Source organism: Schistocerca americana, chromosome 7 (assembly GCF_021461395.2).
Source record: "Schistocerca americana isolate TAMUIC-IGC-003095 chromosome 7, iqSchAmer2.1, whole genome shotgun sequence".
NCBI classification, from domain to species: domain Eukaryota; kingdom Metazoa; phylum Arthropoda; class Insecta; order Orthoptera; family Acrididae; genus Schistocerca; species Schistocerca americana.
In genome coordinates, this window is record NC_060125.1 from 631,905,444 (window position 1) to 631,929,449 (window position 24,006).

At 40.2% G+C, this 24,006-nt stretch overlaps 1 protein-coding gene across 1 annotated transcript in view; it reads right to left on the bottom strand.

The window, feature by feature from the left end:
- The window catches only part of LOC124623180 (nuclear cap-binding protein subunit 1), a 179,413-nt gene that overhangs the window by 10,274 nt on the left and 145,133 nt on the right, over positions 1–24,006 (bottom strand). Inside the window, exon 14 of the mRNA XM_047148984.1 lies at positions 10,389–10,662. Coding sequence (XP_047004940.1) covers positions 10,389–10,662 — 274 coding nt within the window. The remainder of the gene's footprint in view (positions 1–10,388; positions 10,663–24,006) is intronic.

A 24,006-nucleotide genomic window follows, 5' to 3' on the forward strand; every position in this document is an offset into this window, starting at 1 on the left:
TTGCCTGAAAACAGAAATATCATCCACATCTTGTTTGAAATGAATCCGTCAGCTGCTCAATGCTTCCTCTATGTGGTGAATATCAATCTATTATAATTCAAATTGCTATAATGTATGTATTAGAGATTGAAGAATATTCAATTATGAGATGCAGAAAAAAAAACACACACTGAAGAAACATCTAAAGAAATTAAGCATTGACAAGAAATAAATAACTATGACTGCATAGTATTACATGTCAGTATAGTATGCAGAGTGCAGAAAACATGGTATTATGTATGATGGTGTGAGAAAACAAAATGATGGATCACTGTGGAAAAACTGTGACAAAAGAAATACCAATGGTAAAATAATAGTGAGGAATTATTCAATCTCTCACTTTTATGTGGGACCAAAGTAATTAAATAATTGGTATTCTATTATAACTTTCCTACAAATACATTTTCAGAATTCGTTGTTGCCTAATGTTTTGACCATCAACAAAAGCAAAACGAGGATAATGGAATGTAGTCAAATTAAGTCGGGTGATGCTGAGGGAATTCGATTAGGAAATGAGACACTTAAAGTAGTAAAGGAGTATTGCTATTTGGGGAGCAAAATAACTGATGATGGTCGAAGTAGAGAGGATATAAAATGTAGACTGGCAATGGCAAGGAAAACGTTTCTGAAGAAGAGAAATTTGTTAACATCGAGTGTAGATTTAAGTGTCAGGAAGTCGTTTCTGAAAGTATTTGTATGGAGTGTAGCCATGTATGGAAGTGAAACATGGATGATAAATAGTTTGGACAAGAAGAGAATAGAAGCTTTTGAAATGTGGTGCTACAGAAGACTGCTGAAGATTAGATGGGTAGATCACATAACTAATGAGGAGGTATTGAATAGGATTGGGGAGAAGAGAAGTTTGTGGCACAACTTGACTAGAAGAAGGGATCGATTGGTAGGACATGTTCTGAGGCATCAAGGGATCACAAATTTAGCATTGGAGGGCAGCGTGGAGGGTAAAAATCAAAGACGGAGACCAAGAGATGAATACACTAAGCAGATTCCAAAGGATGTAGGTTGCAGTAGTTACTGGGAGATGAAGAAGCTTGCACAGGATAGAGCAGAGCTGCATGAAACCAGTCTCAGTACTGAAGACCAACACAACAACGTTTTGACAGTAACACTGCTTTGAAACATGCTTTGTTCCACTGCCCTAACCTTTCATATGAAGTCCAAGGGATGGAGATTGCAGGGAAAGGCGTAATGGCAAGAACTGTTTGGCACAGGTCACAATCACCTTTGCTGTGCCCCCTTGGACCTGTCAACATGTGAAAGCTTTTCAACCCTTAACTTTTCCATAAAATGTCTAGCAATTAAAAATCTGATGACACGAAACATGGGCTGTACAGGGGATGTTTCAATACCTCAAATTTAAATTCATGTAATGTATTCTTAGAATGTTGAGCCATATAATTGTGTGAATTGACATGGAAAAGCAACTGGAGACGACATGTTTCTTGCCAAGATGTCACTATAACATATACTAGTCACAGTCCTTCTCCTGCAAGAGTATCACTTAAGGCTCTTGACATCCCAACTCATCATCAGCATGGCTATCCCACTAATTCTTTTCTTCTCTAGAGCAAAGGATGCATCCACTCCATTAATTGTCTTTTAGTGTCTGAGTTGCTAGTGCACCTGTGATTCATCATCAGTTGCAAAATGATAATGGGGAAAAAAGTCATCTTCACACACATTATATTCCAAGTACTACTGAGAAATTTTTGAATAACTGCGATACTTGAACAGCCACCTTCGTACCTATTCATTACAAATATTCCTACGTTATGGATCATACTGTATAAAACAACAGAAACAATCAATTTTTGACAAAATAATTTAATTTGATAGATAAAAAATCAACTCATCATGCGGTGGCAGAACATACACATAAAAGGAGGTTATAATTAGGCAAGCTTTTGGAGCCAGTGGCTTCTTCTTCTGGCAGAAGTATAAGGAAGACGGGTGAAGGAAAAGGACTGGTGAGGTCTAGGAAAAGGGGTAGATTTCGGGAAAGTCACCCAGAACTGTGGGTCAGGGGAGACTTACCACACCGTCTGACCTGCAGTTCTGAGCAACTTTCCTGAAATCTACACCTTTTCCCAGACCTTTCCAGTTCTTTTCCTTCACCCCGCTTCCTTCCTCTTCAACCCTTCGGGCAGAAGGAGGCACTGGCTCTGAAAGCTTGCCTAATTATAATTTTCATTTATGTATGTGTTCTGCCGTCACTTGGTGAGTAGATTTTTTACCTATCCAATTAGATTATCATAGTATATGTGAGACCTTTCGAGATAAGAGAACGACTTGTATGAATATCAAGAACTCAGATGGAAACCCAGTTCTAAGCAAAGAAGGGAAAGCAGAAAGGTGGAAGGAGTATATAGAGGGTCTATACAAGGGCGATGTGCTTGAGGACAATATTATGGAAATGGAAGAGGCTGTAGATGAAGATGAAATGGGAGAAACGATACTGCGTGAAGAGATTGACAGAACACTGAAAGACCTGAGTCGAAACAAGGCCCCCGGAGTAGACAACATTCCATTGGAACTACTGACGGCCTTGGGAGAGCCAGTCCTGACAAAACTCTACCATCTGGTGAGCAAGATGTATGAAACAGGCGAAATATCCTCAGACTTCAAGAAGAATAAAATAATTCCAATCCCAAAGAAAGCAGGTGTTGACAGATGTGAAAATTACCAAACTATCAGTTTAATAAGTCACAGCTGCAAAATACTAACACGAATTCTTTACAGACGAATGGAAAAACTAGTAGAAGCCAACCTCGGGGAAGATCAGTTTGGATTCCGTAGAAACACTGGAACACGTGAGGCAATACTGACCTTACGATTTGTCTTAGAAGAAAGATTAAGGAAAGGCAAACCTACGTTTCTAGCATTTGTATACTTAGAGAAAGCTTTTGATTATGTTGACTGGAATACTCTCTTTCAAATTCTTAAGGTGGCAGGGGTAAAATACAGGGAGCGAAAGGCTATTTACAATTTGGTCAGAAACCAGATGGCAGTTATAAGAGTCGAGGGACATGAAAGGGAAGCAGTGGTTGGGAAGGGAGTAAGACAGGGCTGTAGCCTCTCCCCGATGTTGTTCAATCTGTATATTGAGCAAGCAGTAAAGGAAACAAAAGAAAAATTTGGAGTAAGTATTAAAATCCATGGAGAAGAAATAAAAACTTTGAGGTTCGCTGATGACATTGTAATTCTGTCAGAGACAGCAAAGGACTTGGAAGAGCAGTTGAATGGAATGGACAGTGTCTTGAAAGGAGGATATAAGATGAACATCAACAAAAGCAAAACGAAGATAATGGAATATAGTCGAATTAAGTCGGGTGATGCTGAGGGAATTAGATTAGGAAATGAGACACTTAAAGTAGTAAAGGAGTATTGCTATTTGGGGAGCAAAATAACTGATGATGGTCGAAGTAGAGAGGATATAAAATGGCAATGGCAAGGAAAGCTTTTCTGAAGAAGAGAAATTTGTTAACATCGAGTATAGATTTAAGTGTCAGGAAGTCATTTCTGAAAGTATTTGTATGGAGTGTAGCCATGTATGGAAGTGAAACATGGACGATAAATAGTTTGGACAAGAAGAGAATAGAAGCATTCGAAATGTGGTGCTACAGAAGAATGCTGAAGATTAGATGGGTAAATCACATAACTAATGAGGAAGTATTGAATAGGATTGGGGAGAAGAGAAGTTTGTGGCACAACTTGACCAGAAGACGGGATCGGATGGTAGGACATGTTCTGAGGCATCAAGGGATCACCAATTTAGTACTGGAGAGCAGCGTGGAGGGTAAAAATCATAGAGGGAAACCAAGAGATGAATACACTAAGCAGATTCAGTAGGATGTAGATTGCAGTAGGTACTGGGAGATGAAGAGGCTTGCACAGGATAGAGTAGTATGGAGAGCTGCATCAAACCAGTCTCAGGACTGAGGACCACAACAACAACAACAACAACAACAACAGTATACGTGAATCAGTGGCAGTTTCATCAACAAGCAAAGAGATGTTTTCTGACTGATCTTGCATTAAATATTTTATGTTAAGACTGAGTGTGTGCAATGGTACCACACTTTGATTGTGTAAATCAACTACAGTGGAAATTCACTGGAACAATTATCATGATAATTAGTTATATTTTATACTTGATGTTGCAATATTTGGCAAAAATGTATTTTTGACCAATTGATGTACATTATCATCTCCTGTGAAGATGTACCCAAATGGGCAGAGAATAAATAAAACTATACAGCAGCTAGCACAAAAAAGGTTTTTTTGCAATATTTATTGCCTGTATATAACCACTTTAAAAAACCCTAAAGGAATGGATTCACTGATCTTAAAGTTTATGCAGATACTGATTTACCACTGAATCTGCTCACAATGTGTCTTCAGTTTTAGATTAGATTTACTTTCACTCCAATTGATCCGTAGTGAGGAGGTCCTCCAAGATGTGGAACATGTCAGAAAAACAACAATACATGACAAATATTTACAACTAAAACAAATAAGCTAATGTACCATTCCACAGGTCTCAAGTGGAATGATCGTCGTTTTTTAATGAACACTAAATGAAAGTCATTTTACAAATACTAATGCACTGAATTTAAAATAAAAAAAGTTTATATTTATTTATAAGGTAATAAATATGTAATACAACTACTATAATACTTATTTACAATTAACACATTACTGCACTGAAATGGTGCAGAAGTTAGATTGTACTTACACACACACACACACACACACACACACACACACACATTTACAATGAACACATTACTGCACTGAAATTGAGCAGAAGTTATATTGTACTTTAACATATATACCAAACGAAAGTGCTGGCAGGTCGATAGACACACAAACAAACACAAACATACACACAAAATTCAAGCTTTCGCAACAAACGGTTGCTTCAACAGGAAAGAGGGAAGGAGGGGGAAAGACGGAAGGATGTGGGTTTTAAGGGAGAGGGTAAGGAGTCATTCCAATCCCGGGAGCGGAAAGACTTACCTTAGGGGGAAAAAAGGACAGGTATACACTCGCACACACGCACATATCCATCTGCACATACACAGACACAAGCAGAATGTCACACGTGGCTCTGCCTTTGATCGTGTACACCTTCCAGGTTACAGGACTGGAGTAGGTGGTGGTGGGAGGGTGCATGGGACAGGTTTTACACCGAGGGCGGTTACAAGGGCAGGAGCCAGAAGGTAGGGAAGGTGGTTTGGGGATTTCAATAGGGATGAACCAAGAGGTTATGTGGAAAAAAGGACGGGTATACACTCGCGCGCGCGCGCGCATACACACACACACACACACACACACACACACACACACATACAGACACAATCAGACATATTCAAAGGCAAAGAGTTTGGGCAGAGATGTCAGTCAAGGCAGAAGTGCAGAGGCAAAGAAGTTGTTGAATGACAGGTGAGGCATGAGTGGCGGCAACTTGAAATTAGCGGAGATTGAGGCCTGGTGGATAACGGAAAGAGAGGATATATTGAAGGGCAAGTTCCCATCTCCGGAGTTCTGACAGGTTGGTGTTAGTGGGAAGTATCCAGATAACCCGGACGGTGTAACACTGTGCCAAGATGTGCTGGCCGTGCACCAAGGCATGTTTAGCCACAGGGTGATCCTCATTACCAACAAACACTGTCTGCCTGTGTCCATTTATGCGAATGGACAGTTTGTTGCTGGTCATTCCCACATAGAATGCGTCACAGTGTAGGCAGGTCAGTTGGTAATTCACGTAGGTGCTTTCATATGTGGCTCTGCCTTTAATCGTGTACACCTTCCGGGTTACAGGACTGGAGTAGGTGGTGGTGGGAGGGTGCATGGGACAGGTTTTACACTGAGGGTGGTTACAAGGGTAGGAGCCAGAGGGTAGGAAAGGTGGTTTGGGGATTTCATAGGGATGAACTAAGAGGTTACGAAGGTTAGGTGGACAGCGGAAAGACACTCTTGGTGGAGTGGGGAGGATTTCATGAAGGATGGATCTCATTTCAGAGCAGGATTTGAGGAAGTCGCATTCCTGCTGGAGAGCCACATTCAGAGTCTGATCCAGTCCCGGAAAGTATTCTGTCACAAGTGGGGCACTTTTAGGGTTCTTCTGTGGGAGGTTCTGGGTTTGAGGGGATGAGGAAGTGGCTCTGATTATTTGCTTCTGTACCAGGTTGGGAGGGTAGTTGCGGGATGCGAAAGCTGTTTTCAGGTTGTTGGTGTAATTGTTCAGGGATTCAGCACTGGAGCAGATTCGTTTGTCACGAAGACCTACGCTGTAGGGAAGGGACCGTTTGATATGGAATGGGTGGCAGCTGTCATAATGGAGGTACTGTTGCTTGTTGGTGGGTTTGATGTGGACGGATGTGTGAAGCTGGCCATTGGACGGATAGAGGTCAACGTCAAGGAAAGTGGCTGGGATTTGGAGTAGGACCAGGTGAATCTGATAGAACCAAAGAAGTGGAGGTTGGAGAGGAAATTCTGGAGTTCTTCTTCACTGTGAGTCCAGGTCATGAATATGTCATCAATAAATCTGTACCAAACTTTGGGTTGGCAGGCCTGGGTAACCAAGAAGGCTTCCAAGCGACCCATAAATAGGTTGGCATACGAGGGGGCCATCCTGGTACCCATGGCTGTTCCCTTTAATTGTTGGTACATCTAGCCTTCGAAAGTGAAGAAGTTGTGAGTCAGGATGAAGCTGGCTAAGGTAATGAGGAAAGTGGTTTTAGGTAGGGTGGCAGGTGATCGGCATGAAAGGAAGTGCTCCATCGCAGCGAGGCCCTGGACGTGCGGAATATTTGTGTATAAGGAAGTGGCATCAATGTTTACAAGGATGGTTTCCAGGGATAACAGATTGGGTAAGGATTCCAGGCGTTCGAGAAAGTGGTTGGTGTCTTTGATGAAGGATGGGAGACTGCATGTAATGGGTTGAAGGTGTTGATCTACGTAGGCAGAGATACGTTCTGTGGGGGCTTGGTAACCAGCTACAATGGGGTGGCTGGGATGATTGGGTGGTGGTGGTTAGTGTTTAACGTCCCGTTGACAACGAGGTCATTAGAGACGGAGCGCAAGCTCGGGTTAGGGAAGGATTGGGAAGGAAATCGGCCGTGCCCTTTCAAAGGAACCATCCCGGCATTTGCCTGAAACGATTTAGGGAAATCACAGAAAACCTAAATCAGGATGGCTGGAGACGGGATTGAACCGTCGTCCTTCCGAATGCGAGTCCAGTGTGCTAATCACTGCGCCACCTTGCTTGGTGGGATGATTGGATGTGTGAATTTTAGGAAGTAGGTAGAAGGTAGGGGTGCGGTGTGTCGGTGGAGTCACGTGAAAGGTTTTGTAGGAGACTTAAGGTTCTGAGGATTCCTTGAAGCTCTGCCTGGACATCAGGAGTGGGATTACCTTGGCGAACTTTGTATGTAGTGTTGTCTGAAAGCTGACGCAGTCCCTCAGCCACATACTCCCGACGATCAGGTACCACAGTCGTGGTACCCTTGTCCGCTGGAAGAATGACGATTGATCGGTCAGCCTTCAGATCACGGATAGCCTGGGCTTCAGCTGTGGTGATGTTGGGAGTAGGATTAAGGTTTTTCAAGGAGGACTGAGAGGCAAGGCTGGAAGTGAGAAATTCCTGGAAGGTTTGGAGAGGGTGATTTTGAGGAAGAGGAGGTGGGTCCCACTGTGACCGAGGACGGAACTGTTCCAGGCAGGGTTCAATTTGGATAGTGTCTTGGGCAGTTGGATCATTAGGAGTAGGATTAGGATTATTTTTCTTCATGGCAAAGTGATATTTCCAGCAGAGAGTACGAGTGTAGGACAGTAAATCTTTGACGAGGGCTGTTTGGTTGAATCTGGGAGTAGGGCTGAAGGTGAGGCCTTTGGATAGGACAGAGGTTTCAGATTGGGAGAGAGGTTTGGAAGAAAGGTTAACTACTGAATTAGGGTGTTGTGGTACCAGATTGTGTTGATTAGAATTTTGAGGTTTTGGGGGGAGTGGAGCTGGAAGTGGGAGATTGATTAGATGGGAGAGACTGGGTCTGTGTGCAATGAGAGGAGGTTGAGATTTGTTGGAAAAGTTGTGGAGGGTGAGTGAGTTGCCTTTCTGGAGGTGGGAAACCAGGATATTGGATAGTTTTTTGAGGTGGAGGGTGGCATGCTGTTCTAATCTGTGATTGGCCTGTAGGAGGATGCTCTCAACAGCTGGTGTGGATGTGGGAGAGGAAAGATTGAGGACTTTTATTAAGGATAGGAGTTGACGGGTGTGTTCATTGGCTGAGTTGATGTGTAGGTGAAGGATTAGGCGGGTGAGGGCTATGGATTGTTCAATTTGGAACTGGTATAGGGACTGATGGAAAGAAAGATTACAGCCAGAGATGGGAACTTTAAGTGTGACACCTTTGGGGGTAATGCCAAATGTCAGACAAGCCTGAGTAAATAAAATATGGAAGCGTAATCTGGCTAGGGCGAAGGCATGTTTGCGGGGGGAATGTAAATAAAACTTAATGGGGTCGTTGTGGGGATGTTGTGAGGATCTGTCCAATGGCCAGCTTCACACATTCGTTCACATCAAACCCACCAAGAAGCAACAGTACCTCCATTATGACAGCTGCCACCAATTCCATATCAAACGGTCCCTTCCCTACAGCCTAGGTCTTCGTGGCAAACGAATCTGCTCCAGTCCTGAATCCCTGAACAATTACACCAACAACCTGAAAACAGCATTCGCATCCCGCAACTACCCTTCCGACCTGGTACAGAAGCAAATAACCAGAGCCACTTCCTCATCCCCTCAAACCCAGAACCTCCCACAGAAGAACCCTAAAAGTGCCCCACTTGTGACAGGATACTTTCCGGGACTGGATCAGACTCTGAATGAATGTGGCTCTCCAGCAGGGATACGACTTCCTCAAATCCTGCCCTGAAATGAGATCCATCCTTCATGAAATCCTCCCCACTCCACCAAGAGTGTCTTTCCGCCATCCACCTAACCTTCGTAACCTCTTGGTTCATCCCTATGAAATCCACAAACCACCTTCCCTACCCTCTGTCTCCTACCCTTGTAACCGCCCCCAGTGTAAAACCTGTCCCATGCACCCTCCCACCACCACCTACTCCAGTCCTGTAACCCGGAAGGTGTACACGATCAAAGTCAGAGCCACATGTGAAAGCACCTACGTGATATACCAACTGACCTGCCTACACTGTGAAGCTTTCTATGTGGGAATGACCAGCAACAAACTTTCCATTTGCATGAACGGACACAGGCAGACAGTGTTTGTAATGAGGATCACCCTGTGGCAAAACATGCCTTGGTGCACGGCCAGCACATCTTGGCACAGTGTTACACCGTCCAGGTTATCTGGATACTTCCCACTAACACCAACCTATCAGAACTCCGGAGATGGGAACTTGCCCTTCAATATATCCTCTCTTCCCATTACCCACCAGGCCTCAACCTCCGCTAATTTCAAGTTGCCGCTGCTCATACCTCACCTGTAATTCAACATCATCATTGCCTCTGTACTTCCGCCTCGACTGACATCTCTGCCCAAACTCTTTGCCTTTACATATGTCTGCTTGTGTCTGTATATGTGCGGATGGACATGTGTGTGTGTGCGAGTGTATACCTGTCCCTTTTCCCCTCCTAAAAAAAAGTCTTTCCGCTCCCGGGATTGGAATGACTCCTTACCCTCTCCCTTAAAACCCACATCCTTTCATCTTTCCCCCTCCTTCCCTCTTTCCTGATGAAGCAACCGTGGGTTGCGAAAGCTTGAATTTTGTGTGTGTGTGTGTGTGTGTGTGTGTGTGTGTGTGCATTTTTTTGTCAGTGTCTGTATCAACATACCAATGCTTTTGTTTGGTAAGTTACATCATCTTTGTTTTTAGATATATTTTTACCACGTGGATAGTTTCCTCCTATTATATTCATATAATTGTTTAGGAGATAAATTTGTCTAGAGATGTTCAATTGATAAAATAACACTATTCCAAACGGCCTCAGAACATTTTTCATTGATTTATTTTTTTATTTTTACAGATGTACCTTACATCAGGAAAACCAGAATTAGTGTGTAATCTTAATATGCCATGCTTCATATTTTTTCTGAGGAGCAATTGTGCAGTTTCTAAACATTCATCAACTACAATTAATAAAACTTATAACTACACAGAAACTGTTAAGCTGTTTAAAAAAGGAAGAAATGCTACAGTGGGGACTGTAGCAGTGGCTCTGTATGCCTCAGTCACATGTTATCCTATACATTCAAAATTAGGGCAGAATTTATGCATTTCTTGAAATTGCTAAGGGTGCATACCTGGAAAATAATAAGGAAGAGGGTCTTTTGCACTCCCTGTGCAGTTTCCAGCTTCTCTTCCATACTATCAACAAGTGCTGTGGAAGCATCTTCATCTCGTTTCCGAGAGCTGCTGTTACCACCTCCTTCTCCACCATCTCCATCATCTGACTCGTCAGTATCACTCTCCGAGCGCGGAAAGTTTTCCCGTGCTTCTTCTAGATCACGTGCTAAACGAGTCACATGCTTGTTCATCTTGCGAATTGTCAAGTGGAGAATTTCCCATAAATACATCCTGGATAGTGGAAAGCATAAAGATGTAAAATGGAGGAAAAAAGGAACTTAAAGATAATCAACAATCTTTCCATAGTGATTATTACAGAGCTAGTTGAGCCATGGTACTAATTTAGTGCAGTATTTAATTTAATTTTATGGACTTCTGTTTTTGTATCAATATGGCAAATGAGTAACTCAGCATTCATTTCTATATCACTGATACCATCAATAAAGTTGTTTGTTGCTAGGGTTATTGTCACTGCATTCTGCTAGGGTATTGATAGTGTTAAAACATTTTAAGTAGGGTACGAATCAACCACATTTTATTTTTAACCTGTGATGTAATAGGCTTTTGCCTACGTTAATTTATTAGAACAAATATCACAATAGTAGAATATCTGGTATCTAATACACAATGTCCATGATACAATATCATTTTGTGGTATTACATCACTGACAAGTCATATCAGTCACTGAATGTGCTGATTTTTGTGGTATTCATTACCAATCCTGTCCTGATATCTACATTTCTAGTTTTCCAGGAGGCTTTCAATGTTGTTCTTCACAACTAGCTTCTAACCGAATTCCTTGCCTTTCGATTATCATCTCAGTTATACAACTGGATTCACATTTTGCTGTCTCAAAGGATACAGTTCATAGCAGCTAAAGAGAAGTTATTGAGTAAAACAGAAGTGGTAGCTTGTATTCTCCAAGGAAGTGTTATAGGCCACCTGCTGTTTCTAATCACACAAATAATTTAGGAGACAATCTGAAAAGACATCGTATAGTGTTCACAAATGATAGGATCACTTACTGTCATTTACATGGCAACTCTCACTTATTTAAAGACTGTTGAGTCAAATAAACACCAAGGACTGCAATTACGAACAACTTAAATTGGAACAATCACATAGAATACGTTGTGTTGAAGACAAACCAAAGGTTGCATTGTGTCGGCAGAACACTAAAAAAAAAAAAAAAAAATGCAACAAATCTACCCAAGAGACTGCCTACACTATGCTCGTCTGTCCTCTACTATAATACTCCATTGTATGGGATCTTTACTAGATAGGATTGACAATGATACTGAAAATTTTCATAGAAGGGCAGCTTATATAGTATTATTGAGAAATTGATGAGAATGAGTCAAGGATACAATACACAAGTTGGGGGTGGAGATCTTTTCTTGAAACTTCAATCACCAGCTTTCTCCTCTGGATGAGAAAATACTTTGTTAATCACACACACATAGTGAGAACTACCATCATAATAAAACAAGAGAAATCTGAGCTTATATGGAAAGATTTTGGTGTTCATTTTCCCTACATGTTGTTCAAGAGTGGAATGGCTGAGAAATAGAGTGACAGTGGTTCTGTGAAACTCTGCAAAGCACTTGGATGTCACTTGTAGAGTAACGATGTAGACATAGAGTTTAGTATTCTGGTCTGAGCTGCTGGAGTTTGTAGTTGTGTGTATAAGGTGTGCTTGCTTGTGTGAATGAATGGTGTATGCTTCTCTTTTTTTGTCTGATGAAAGTCTGTCTCTGAAGGCTTATGTGCACGTGCATTTTAATTGTGCCTGTCTGCAAATTAATGTGTCATCTTTATGGTAAGTAGCAATCTATTTTTTTCTACATTGTAGACATAGAGTTTTTATTTTACAGAGTGCGATTCAATATCTAAATGATTCATGGTAATGACCATGGAGTTGAAGTCAACCATTCGATAAAGTGATTAGGAAATGCATCCTACACAGGAAAAATGTTTTCAAAGTTAATTTTGATTGTGAACCTAAGTATGTCAAAGGTAATCGATCCAGTATTGATTTAAGTGTCAGGAAGTCATTTCTGAAAGTATTTGTATGGAGTGTAGAAATGTATGGAAGTGAATCATGGATGACAAATAGTTTGGACAAGAAGAGAATAGAAGCTTTCGAAACGTGGTTTTACAGAAGAATGCTGAAGATTAGATGGGTAGATCACATAACTAATGAGGAAGTATTGAATAGGATTGGGGAGAAGAGAAGTTTGTGGCACAACTTGACCAGAAGAAGGGATCGGTTGGTAGGACATGTTCTGAGGCATCAAGGGATCACCAATTTAGTATTGGAGGGCAGCGTGGAGGGTAAAAATCGTAGAGGGAGACCAAGAGATGAATACACTAAACTGATTCAGAAGGATGTAGGTTGCAGTAGGTACTGGGAGATGAAAAAGCTTGCACAGGATAGAGTAGCATGGAGAGCTGCATCAAACCAGTCTCAGGACTGAAGACCACAACAACAACAACAACAATCGATGCAAATGTACCACCAAATATAACGCAATTTGGCACACACTAGTCTAAAGCTTCATACTTTCTACTTAAGCTATATTTGTGGATAGACTATACAAGAATTTATTTGATGTACAGTTGTGGTAGTCAGCCCTGGTAATAAAGCATATTCCTGCAAACTGAGAGGTTATGGGATTGATCCCAGCCAGACCTCACAAATTTTCAGTCTGTCTTTAATCTACATTCACCTCTCCATGGCGTGATGAATAGTCAGGAACAACGCATGGTTCGGAGCACATGTTAAGCTGTAGGCCCCCTTTCACCCGGTTGCATAAGAGGGGTGGATTAGGGACATGCAAGTTCACAATGTGGTGTCCAATTGAAAGTCCTACACTTGGCCATTGGGCCAAGTGCTTTATTATTATTACAAATGTTATAAGTCTTTGGCCACGCTTATTATATATCCAGTTCCCATTGCCTCTTTGAACAGCTGCTGCAGAAACATTTTCACTGGCTCATGACCAAGTGATTATCATTGATGAGTTTCAGGCTACTAAATTACTCAGTTACACAATATTTATTAAACTGTGGCAATTTTCAGAGAAGGCTTCAAACAGCTGGTTCTATTCATAACACTGGTATCAAATTTTGTCAGTTAATCAGTGAATAATTTAAATACCCCCTCCCCCCTGCGATCCATGGACCTGACAAGATGAAGTGGCTTGGGTGCTTCAATAATACATATAAATGTACCATGTGCACTCCACATGGCTTGCTAATGAATAAGAAAGTAGGAAGTTGGGTAAGCTGCTACAAAGTGAATAGTGAATGCATTATCATAGCCAAGACAGACATGAAGCTGACCACATCTCAACAATTGTACAAGTTTGTATGTCAACTAGCTCTGCAGATGATACAGAGGTTGAAAGAATGTACGATGAGATAAAAGAAAATTATTCAGATAGTTAAAGGAGATGTAAATTTAAGTGTCATGGATAATGAATTCAGTAGTAGGAGAAGGAATTGAAGAAAACATAGTAGACTGTCAACTGGGGGAATGGAATCAAAGAGGAGGCTGCCTAGTAAAATTTTACACAGAGCATAATTTAACTTTTGGTAGCACTTATAGTGAAGGAAGGCTTGTATACATGGAACAGACCTATGAACAGTGAGAGGTTTCAGATGGATTACGTAGTGGTGAGATAAAGATTTCAAAACTATATTTTTAACCATAAGACAATTCCTCAGACAGCTGTGGGCCCTGAGCATAATTTATTGGTTATGGGCAACAAACTAAAACTGAAGAAACTGCAGAAAGGTAAGATATAAAGAAGATGGGACATGGATAAAATGAAAGAACCAGAGGCTGATGAGAATTTCAGAGGGAACATTATGAAAAGTTGGACTGCAACAGAGGAAAGAAACACAATGGAATATGAATGGGTAGCTCCAAGAGATGAAACAGAGAAGGCAGCAAATGATCATATAGGTAACACGACAGTGTCTTTTAAAAAGAAAACACCCTCATAATAAATGATATATAATTATTTATTTAATCGAAGTGTAACACTTTATTTTATATGTTTAGAAGAGTATGTTTAGGCATTGCTTTGTGAGCAAACAATGAAGTGCCAATAGTTTACTGAACTAGCCATAACAGCTTTTTCCCATGAAACCTGAAAAGCGCATTACTGGTTGTAATGCAAAAATGTTTTCCTGCTTTTGTAACACTTTATTTTTGTAACCTGTATTGTTTCCCTTTAAATCATTCACTTTTGTAGAATCTTTCTGTAATTACTAAATCATACTTCTGGAATAAGCATGCCATTAAACCCTGAAGATGCTGCTGCAAGCGCCGTTGTTTTGGTGGAAGAGGATTGCAGCATGAATTACACTGTGAAAGTGTTGACAGCTATACCTTTCACGATTTGCAAAACTGTTCAAAGGTACAGGGAAACTAGAGTTTATGCAAGGAACCAGGGTTGGGCTTGAGAAGGGCAACATCGCCAAGTGATTACCACTTCTTACTACAGCTAGTTCTCCATAACCATCATACCATCACCACTGAAGCACAAAATTGACTCAACCAACTTTGAGAGGTCAATGTTTGTGAGACAACCATCCCAAGAAGACTGAAAGAAACTAATCTTCAGAATGTCCTGCTATAGAAAATTCACCAGAGGGCACTGCACAGCTTGACTAAATTTCACAAGCGAATACGAGGGCTATGCTGAAAGTTTTTAGCAGCCCGTAAACCGTAAGGCGGAGGACAATGGGGTTGTTTTCATTCGAAAGAGCGATGTTTTTCGACCTTGGGATGTGCGCGTGCAGCCCCTGGCTAGCGGTGATTCCCCCACAGCGCGGTAAGAAAGCACAGGCAGTGCTGAGTCAGAGACGGTGCAGGATGGAGCTGTCGCGCCGCGACTTTCGCGCCATGATTTTTTATGATTATAAAAAGGGTTTAAGTGCCAAAGAATACCATTCTTCTTTGCTGCGTGTTTTTGGTGAAGCTCCCCCTTCTAGGCCCACAGTTGGAAATTGGTTTCGCGAGTTTTCGAGGGGTTGGCAATCAATTGAAGATGAACCTCATCCCGGTCGACCAGCAACAGCTGTGACTCCTGAAAACATTGATGCTGTGAGGAAAATGATCAAAGAAGATCCACATCTTACATTTTGCGACATTGGAGGGACCCTAAATATTGGATCAACAGCAGCACAGACCATCGTTCATAGTCACTTAGGCCTTACTAAGAGATGCGGCTGTTGGGTGCCACATTCCCTGACAGAAAGCCAAAAGGAGGCAAGAGTGGACTGGTGTCGTTCCATGCTCGAAAAATTCAATGGAGGGAAGTCCCAAGACACCTACAATACCGTCACAGGTGATGAAATGTGGGTCTACCATAAAGACCCTGAAACGAAGAGACAGTCTTCTGTGTGGTGCTTTCCAGGGGAGGAACCACCAACTAAAGTCGACGAAGTCGGAGCTCTGGAAAAAAGATGGTGGCAGCTTTTTTCACAAAGATCGGGCATCTCACCTCTGTGACCTTGGACACACTTCATACAGTCAATGCTGAATGGTACATGAACGACTGTCTTCCAAAAGTCATCGCCACATGGAAGCCACAGCATCCAAAGTCCAAGAATGGGCACCTTTTGCTGCATCACGACAATGCATCTGCGCACAGGGCTGCCAGAACGATGGACTTTCTGAAGAAGGAAAAAGTGGGAGTGTTATCCCATCTCCCCTATTCACCTGACTTGGCCCCCTGTGACTTCTTTCTGCTGCCTAAGACTAAGGAAAAAATTCGAGGGCAGTGGTTTTCATCAGATGAAGAGGCCATTGCAGTGTACCAGAGTGCACTAAGTGACATCCCAAAAGAAGCTTGGACTGACACATTTTCTAAGTGGTTTCAGAGAATGGAAAAAATGTATACATGCTAATGGAGAGTATTTTGAAAAGTTGTAAACGTTTTTTTGCAAAAAATTTTTTTTCACACATGGTGCTAAAAACTTTCGGCATAGCCCTCGTATTGTGGCTGGAGAGTACAACAATACGAGCAATGATGAATCATGATTTTGCCTGGGATCTCATGAGGGTAGAAATAGGATCTGGAGAACACCCAGGGAAAGATATTCCCATTGTATACTGTCATCCAGAACACCATTTCAGGATGTGTGCAGGAATCAGTGAGACTGTAAGGATGGATTTGGCCTTCAGGGAGCATGGAAACCTTATTGTACATCAGTATGTGGAGGAAATCCTTTTGGATCATGTTGTGCCTTTTTCTCCGTTTACTGGTGATGGTTTTACACTAATGCATGACAACGCACACCTGCTTGTTGCTAGAGTTGTGCAAAAGTTCTTGGATGAACTGAAGATTCTTGCTAGGACTTGGCCTGCTCGCAGCCCTGACTTGAATTCTGCTGAACACGTGTGGGATCAGGTGGGAAGAAGGACTATCAGCAGTATTCAGTACCCTGTAAATATATGGAGGTCCTTTTGAGAGAACGGGAGATGATTCCTCAAGAGAACATAGCAGCATTTACCAGGAGCATGCCCGAATGGTGGGCTGTCGTGATTGGTGTAAGAGGAAGTAACGCAAGTTTTTGATGATGCAAAGAGAGGTATGAAGTATATCGTGAAGCGTAGAAAACCAGAACAGAGATTTATTTATTTATTGCTATACACATTCCGTAGATCCAGTTCTGCGTGTTAATGCATGGATGTGGAAAGAGTTAAAATCATTTATTCATTATTACATATTAGTTTCCATAAGGACAATAAACAAAGATTAATAATACAAGTTGGAAACAAAATCAGTAGAATAAAATTACACTCACAAGCAGAGTTCCAGATACAACATTCTGATTTTTTCCAAACAATTTTTTACAGATCACCAATTAATCTGATTAACACAGAAAGATATACTGAGGCAGGAATATACAACAGTATTTGGGAAATAAAATTAGCTATCTCTGCTATAGAATTCTTCTAGAGAATAGAAACTTTTTTCAAGCATGAACTCCGTTAGATTATTTGTAAACAGTACTTTTTATCTCTTCGACACTTCATATAACTTGGAAGTGAATTGAACATTTTTGTGCTTTTGTATTTCAAACCTTTTTGCACCAGGGACAGGTTTTTCAGGTCACAGTGTATGTCACATTTCCTCCTTGTGTTATGGTGATGGTACATTTAACTTGTTTCATGCTGAGAAGGAATGTGAAGCATGAATGTCATGAATGAAAAGATATATTGTGAAGCAGCAGTTAAGATCCCTATTTGTTTAAAAAGATCGTGACAACCTTTTTCTGACTTGTAAAAACCTTTTTCGATAGTGGTGAATTGCCCCTGAAGATTATTCGATAACACATAAGTGAATGAAAGTAGCCAAAGTAAGCAGATTTTGAGACATTTATGTCTTGGATTTTTGTGATTATCTGAGCGGTAAATGTTGCTGAGCTGAGCCTTTTCAGGGTTTGGTTGATGTGCTGTTCCCAGTTAAGCCTGCTACCTATATATATATGCCCATGAATTTCAAACAATTTGCTCTCTGTATCTGCTGGCTCTCATGTATAATGTTTATTTCCTGTGCACTTTTGAGACCAGAATGGAAATTAATATAATTAGTTTTCCTGAGGTTTATTGATGGAGAATTTACTGTGAACCAGTTCAGAACATCCTCAAGTAAATGGTTGGCATTTAATTCTAGATCAGAGGGTACCTTAGTGTCTATTACTATACTTGTGTCATCAGCAAACACTATAAAATTGCTTGCTCTGTTTGAAGACAATGGTAGGTCATTGATATATATAAGGAATAGCAGGCGACCAAGGACAGAACCTTGTGGAACTCCACATTTTACTGTTCCCCAGTCAGACTTTGCCCCTCCTATGTGACTATTGTTCCATCTAGCACTGTTTTCTGTTGTCTGCCCTGTAGGTAGGATTTGAGCCAGTTGCCAATTTGTCCTCGGAGTCCATAGTGGCATACTTTCTCTGTAAGTATTCTATGACTAACACAGTCAAAAGCTTTAGACAGATCGCAAAATATGCCCACAGACAATGGTTTTTGGTTGGGGCATTCCAAAACATTATTTGTAAATGAAAATATTGCTTCAGTTGTGGAGATACCTTCTCTGAATCAAAACTGGTTTTTACTCATTATTGCATGTTTTTCTAGGTGACTAACTATTCTGGCATATACTAGCTTTTGGAGAACTTTAGAAAATGTAGTCAAAAGAGAGATAGGTCGATAGTTTGTAACAAATGAGTCATTGCCTCTTTTGTAGAGGGGCTTTACAATAGCATATTTCATCCTTTCTGGGAAGATACCTTGTTTGAGAGAGGCATTGAATATATGAGCTAGGACTTCACTGAACTCATTGCAGCAGGCTTTTAGCAATTTGCTAGAGATGTCGTCAACACCAGTTGAATTTTTTGCTTTTAAACAAATAATGGTTTTTCTTACTTCCTGTACTGTTATAGGGGCTATACCTATCTGCTGTATGGAGTTTGGGAAATGACCTTTCAGTATTTTTAATGCTTCTTCTAAGGAGTCATTGTGTTCTGCTTTCTCAGCAACACTTAGAAAATGCTCACTGAAAATTTTTGCCACAATATTTTGATTTTGTACCTGTTTCACTCTTTATCACTTCCCATATGGTTTTCATTTTGTTCTAGATTTATTAATTTTTGAGCACAGTTACAAACTTTTTGACTTCTGAATAATTTTGCTTAGTACTTTGCAGTATTTTTGTAGCAATGTACACTTCTTGTTTCCTTTTGCATGAAATCTTAATACCAGTGGTTACTCAGGGCTTTTTGGTATGTTTTGTGGTTTGGATCTTGTATATACTTTCTGGGAAGATGCTTTCAAATCTAAGTGCCACTTCATTACTGAAAAAATTGTAGTTGGAACGTAACAATACCAGAGAAGGAAAGTTGCTACTCACCATATAGCGGAGACGCTGAGTCGTGACAGGCACAACAAAAAGATTCACACAATTATAGCTTTCGGCCATTAAGGCCTATGTCAGCAGTAGACACACATACACACACACGCACACACATGCAAATGCAACTTGCACACACGTCTGCAGTCTCGGAGAACTGAAACCACACTAAAGGCCTTAATGGCCGAAAGCTACAATTGTGTGAATCTTTTTGTTGTGCCTATCGCGACTCAGCATCTACGCTATATGGTGGGTAGCAACTTTCCTTCTCTGGTATTGTTACACTCCATCCTGGATTGGAATTCATATTTTCTAAATTATACATAGTTGCCCAGTCTGTGGCTTGGAGATATGATTTAAAAATCTGGATGGTTTCTTCATTAACTGTCCTAACTGTTTTCCAACAGGGACCACTATAATTCACATAAATACTTGTGCTGTTTATAGTGAGTCTTTGTCCATCAGATAAACCATTTATGACTTGCCTGGTAGTCGTATCACCTATTTTGGTCTGGTCTATAAATATATTATCGATCAGTGTGCTTATACAAGAAGTTATTCTAGTAGGGAAACTATCCACAGAAACCAGATTATATGTGGACATCAGATTTTTTAGGTCCGATCTGTCTTTAGAATTTGTTAGAAAGTTAACATTGAAGTCCCCAAGCACTATCACATCTGTTTTGTGTTTGAATATGTATACTAGGAGAGCATCTAGCTTATTCAAAAAGAGACTAAAGTTCCCTGAAGGTGTTCTGTATATTTTGACTATTGATATATGGGAATTATTCAAGGAAAATTCTGTGGCACACACTTCCAAATGATGTTCTAAACAATAATTCTGCACATTAATTACTCTACACATGATATAGTTTTTAATATAAATGGCAACACCTCCGTTTTCTTTACATTATCTACAAAATGATGTTGATAAATAATAATTGTTTATTATAAGTTTTTCTATACCAGAATTAATATGGTGCTCACTAAAACATAAAACATGGGAATAATCTATACCTTGTGGCTCATGTATATTGATTATAAGCACACTGATCTTACTACTTAGGCCTCTAATGTTCTGGTGATAAATTGCAAGTTTTTGTTTAGCAGAAGCAGCTACACTCCTTTCTCTAAAAAAGAAGTTTCGATTGAAGGTCTGGGCAATATATTTTTTACTACCCATCTCTCCAAATTAGTCTGTTTCCACACACTTGGAGATTGGGGAGACGCACTTTTTTCTTGTTTTTTCACCATCCAGTTGTCCAATGTAGTCTGCCTATATCCATTCCTGCAATTATTTTGTGTCCTGGTACATTCTTCAATCAAATCTGATTCTTTTGTGTTCACATTGATCCTTGCCTTTGCAACTACGTCACAAATTATAGTAGCTAAATGATTTTTTCCATGGCAGTTAAGGTGAAGACCATGAGTGGTGTAAAGGTCTCTGCCAAATTTGTGAGTTTCGATCCTATGAGTATTTGTAAAACTGCTGCAGATATCTGCATAACATCTATTTGTTGCAATTACTGCCTTGTTTATACACGAGGATTGTAATAAGTCATGACTGTGTGGAATATCAACTACAATTACGTTGGAATGCTTCAGGTGGTTTAGAGTCGATTTTAAGACATTAGCAGCATGCAAATCTTTGTTATGAGCAACATCATTTGAACCACCACAGATCACGATGGATTACCTTAAGGAGGTTCCTCAAAATTTGCAGGAAGAGTGAATCCAATTGTGTTACTTCCTCATCTCTGGCTTAATTTATTTATATTTTTTTGTGATACTGAGGTGGGACTGTACCACATTATTTTATCACAAAAATAGTAGCTTAGTGTCACAAAAGTGACAAAAAATTACAAAAAAAAAAAAAAAAAAAAAAAAAAAAAATGGAATTGTTGCGCTTTTTGTGTAGTGTATAAAAATGTTGCAAATGAAGCAGGCACAAGGGACTAAAGACATCTAAAGAATGTGCCTGACAAAGTACTAAATGGATAGGCAGAAATAGGTAGAGGACAAAAGAGAGAGAGAGAGAGAGAGAGAGAGAGAGATACTGTTTATAAAACAACTAGAGAGACCATTGAAGGAAATGGAAGAACTCGTATGAATATCAAGAGCTCAGGTGGCAAGACAGGACCAAAAAAAGACGGGGAAAACTGAAAGGTGGAAGGAGTATATACAGAGGATATATAATGGAAAAAAAACTTAAATACAATATTATTGAAACAGAAGAGGAAGACACTGAAGATGAGATGGTAAGATACAATAAAGTGTGCTTCTGATTGATGTCAGACAGAACACATGACCCATATGTGAAGAGGATAATGGCTCCTCAACTTCTGTTTCAACGCAAATGCACAAATATTAACTGAACACCTACGTGAATTAGAATCCGCGAGCACAGTTTTATGGACGAGCACAGCTGCATTGCAGCATGATAAGTGTCCAGGTGGCCGAAGCAGTTAAGGCAACTGCTCATGAGAAGCAGTAAATCTGGGTTTGAGTCTGAATCTGGTACAAATTTTCAATTTTCACCATTGCATTAATACAATGCCAGTGTGGCTAGCCATCATAGTTTCCCACCCATACTTTTCCTTTCCTTCCTACTTTTCACGTTTACAGATATGGTACTGCATGAAGAATTTGCCAGGGCACTGTAAGACTTAAAAGGAAACAAGGATTGTATAATAATTTATTATGCTAATGATTGCTTAGATATATAAAAACAAAGGCACGTTACTGGTTTTGGCAAATAGCTGCCATCTTCAGCTGTGCGTAATCCACAAAAAGCTTCGTACAGACAAACAAGTATAATTAGACACTTTGAACATTATAAAGTCATTTAACATTTTAATGAATGTACATCATATCATCTCATGATCAAAGACATGGCCACTGGAGTACATAACATTTCCTCACAATTATTAAAATCCGTGGGAGAGCCAGCCATGAAAAAATTATTGCACTCTGACATCAGGAAGAATGTAATAATTCCATATCCAAAGAAGGCAGGACTGAATACTACCGAACCATCATTTTAGTAAGTCATGGTTGCAAAATACTGACACATATTATTTACAGACAACTGGAAAAAATGATATAGGCCAACACTAGAGAAGATCAGCTTGGGTTCCAAAGAAATGTAGAAACACACCATGCAATATTGACCCTTCAACTTATCCTAGAAGATAGCCTGAAGAAAGGAAAAGTTACATTTATAGATTTAGAGAAAGCTTTTGACAACATGGACTAGATCTCCAACTCTTTGAAATTTCGAAGATGGCATCAATAAAATATAGGGAATGAAAACCTATTCACAACTTGTATACCAATCATACTGCAGCCATAAAAGTTAAAAGGGCGTGAAAGGAAGCCAAAGTGTGAGAAAGGGGTGTGACAGAGTTGTAGTCTGTTGCTGATATTATTCAGTCTGTGCATTGAGCAAGCTGTGACGGAAACCAAGGAGAAATTTGAAAAGGGAATTTACACCTGGAGAGAAAAAATAAAAACCTTGCGATTTACCAATGACAATGTAATTCTACCGTAGATGATTAAGGACTTGGAAGGACAGTTGAACAGAATGGATGGTTTCCTGAAACGAGATAATAAGATGAACATCAATAAAAACAAAACAAGCATAAAGGAATGTAGTCAAAATAAGTAAGGTGGTGATGATGGATTTATATGTGAAAACGATGTCATTGCCACCTCGAGGTACAGGTGTCACAACTATAGAGCAATGAAGGCTGACGAAAACCAGTGCTGGAACTGGTGGTCTACCAGTAAAGTGCATGTATGGAAACCGGCAGGTAGTGGGATCAAATCCCAATTGGACTATGGACTTTTCAGTCTGTCTTTCTGCCTTTTAACATACCATTCACCTCTCTATGACATGGACATTTGTCAGAAACGTTGTTCGGACTCCATGTTAACCTGTAGGTCCCCTTTCCCATTAGATAGCTGTTAGGGACAAGCGAATGTCCAAAGTAACAACCAATTGAAACATTTACCCAAGGACATTGAGCCACATGAAATTATTATTACCAGAATCAATACATATAATAAATGAAAGTCCCTCGCTAGTTTTTCAGCTTGTACATAAAGACTAATCTTGGGAAGTACCATATTTACCTGATTATATGACAAGGTTTCTTTCCCAGATTCAGCATTTGAAAAATAAGGGGTCATCTTATATTTGCAGATTACGCAAGTTATGCTGAGGTAAACATTTTAAAATTGTTTAGTAGATTAATATTACGTCGTGTCTTACATTTACAAATGAAGGTTTGGCTACTAAGTTTTCATACAATTTTTTTTTAACAATCCCAAAGGAGAGGGCGTACCAAACAATGCTTGCATTCAAACAGGCTTGGGATTTCCCGATACGCCGAAGCGCACGATACAGTATCGACCTCATTTGACCAGTCACGTGACATCTGACTCGTGTTGCTAGTGTAAGGGATACGCGACAACAACAATCTAATGCTCTGCTTAAAAACTGACAATTTTGTGAAACACTGGAGGAAATAATAAGTTCTATCACTCTAGAAACTTTTGTTGTATTTGAACAGTTCTATCAACTTACAAACTTGTTTTGTACGAGGGTCACTCCAAAAGAAATGCACACTATTTTCT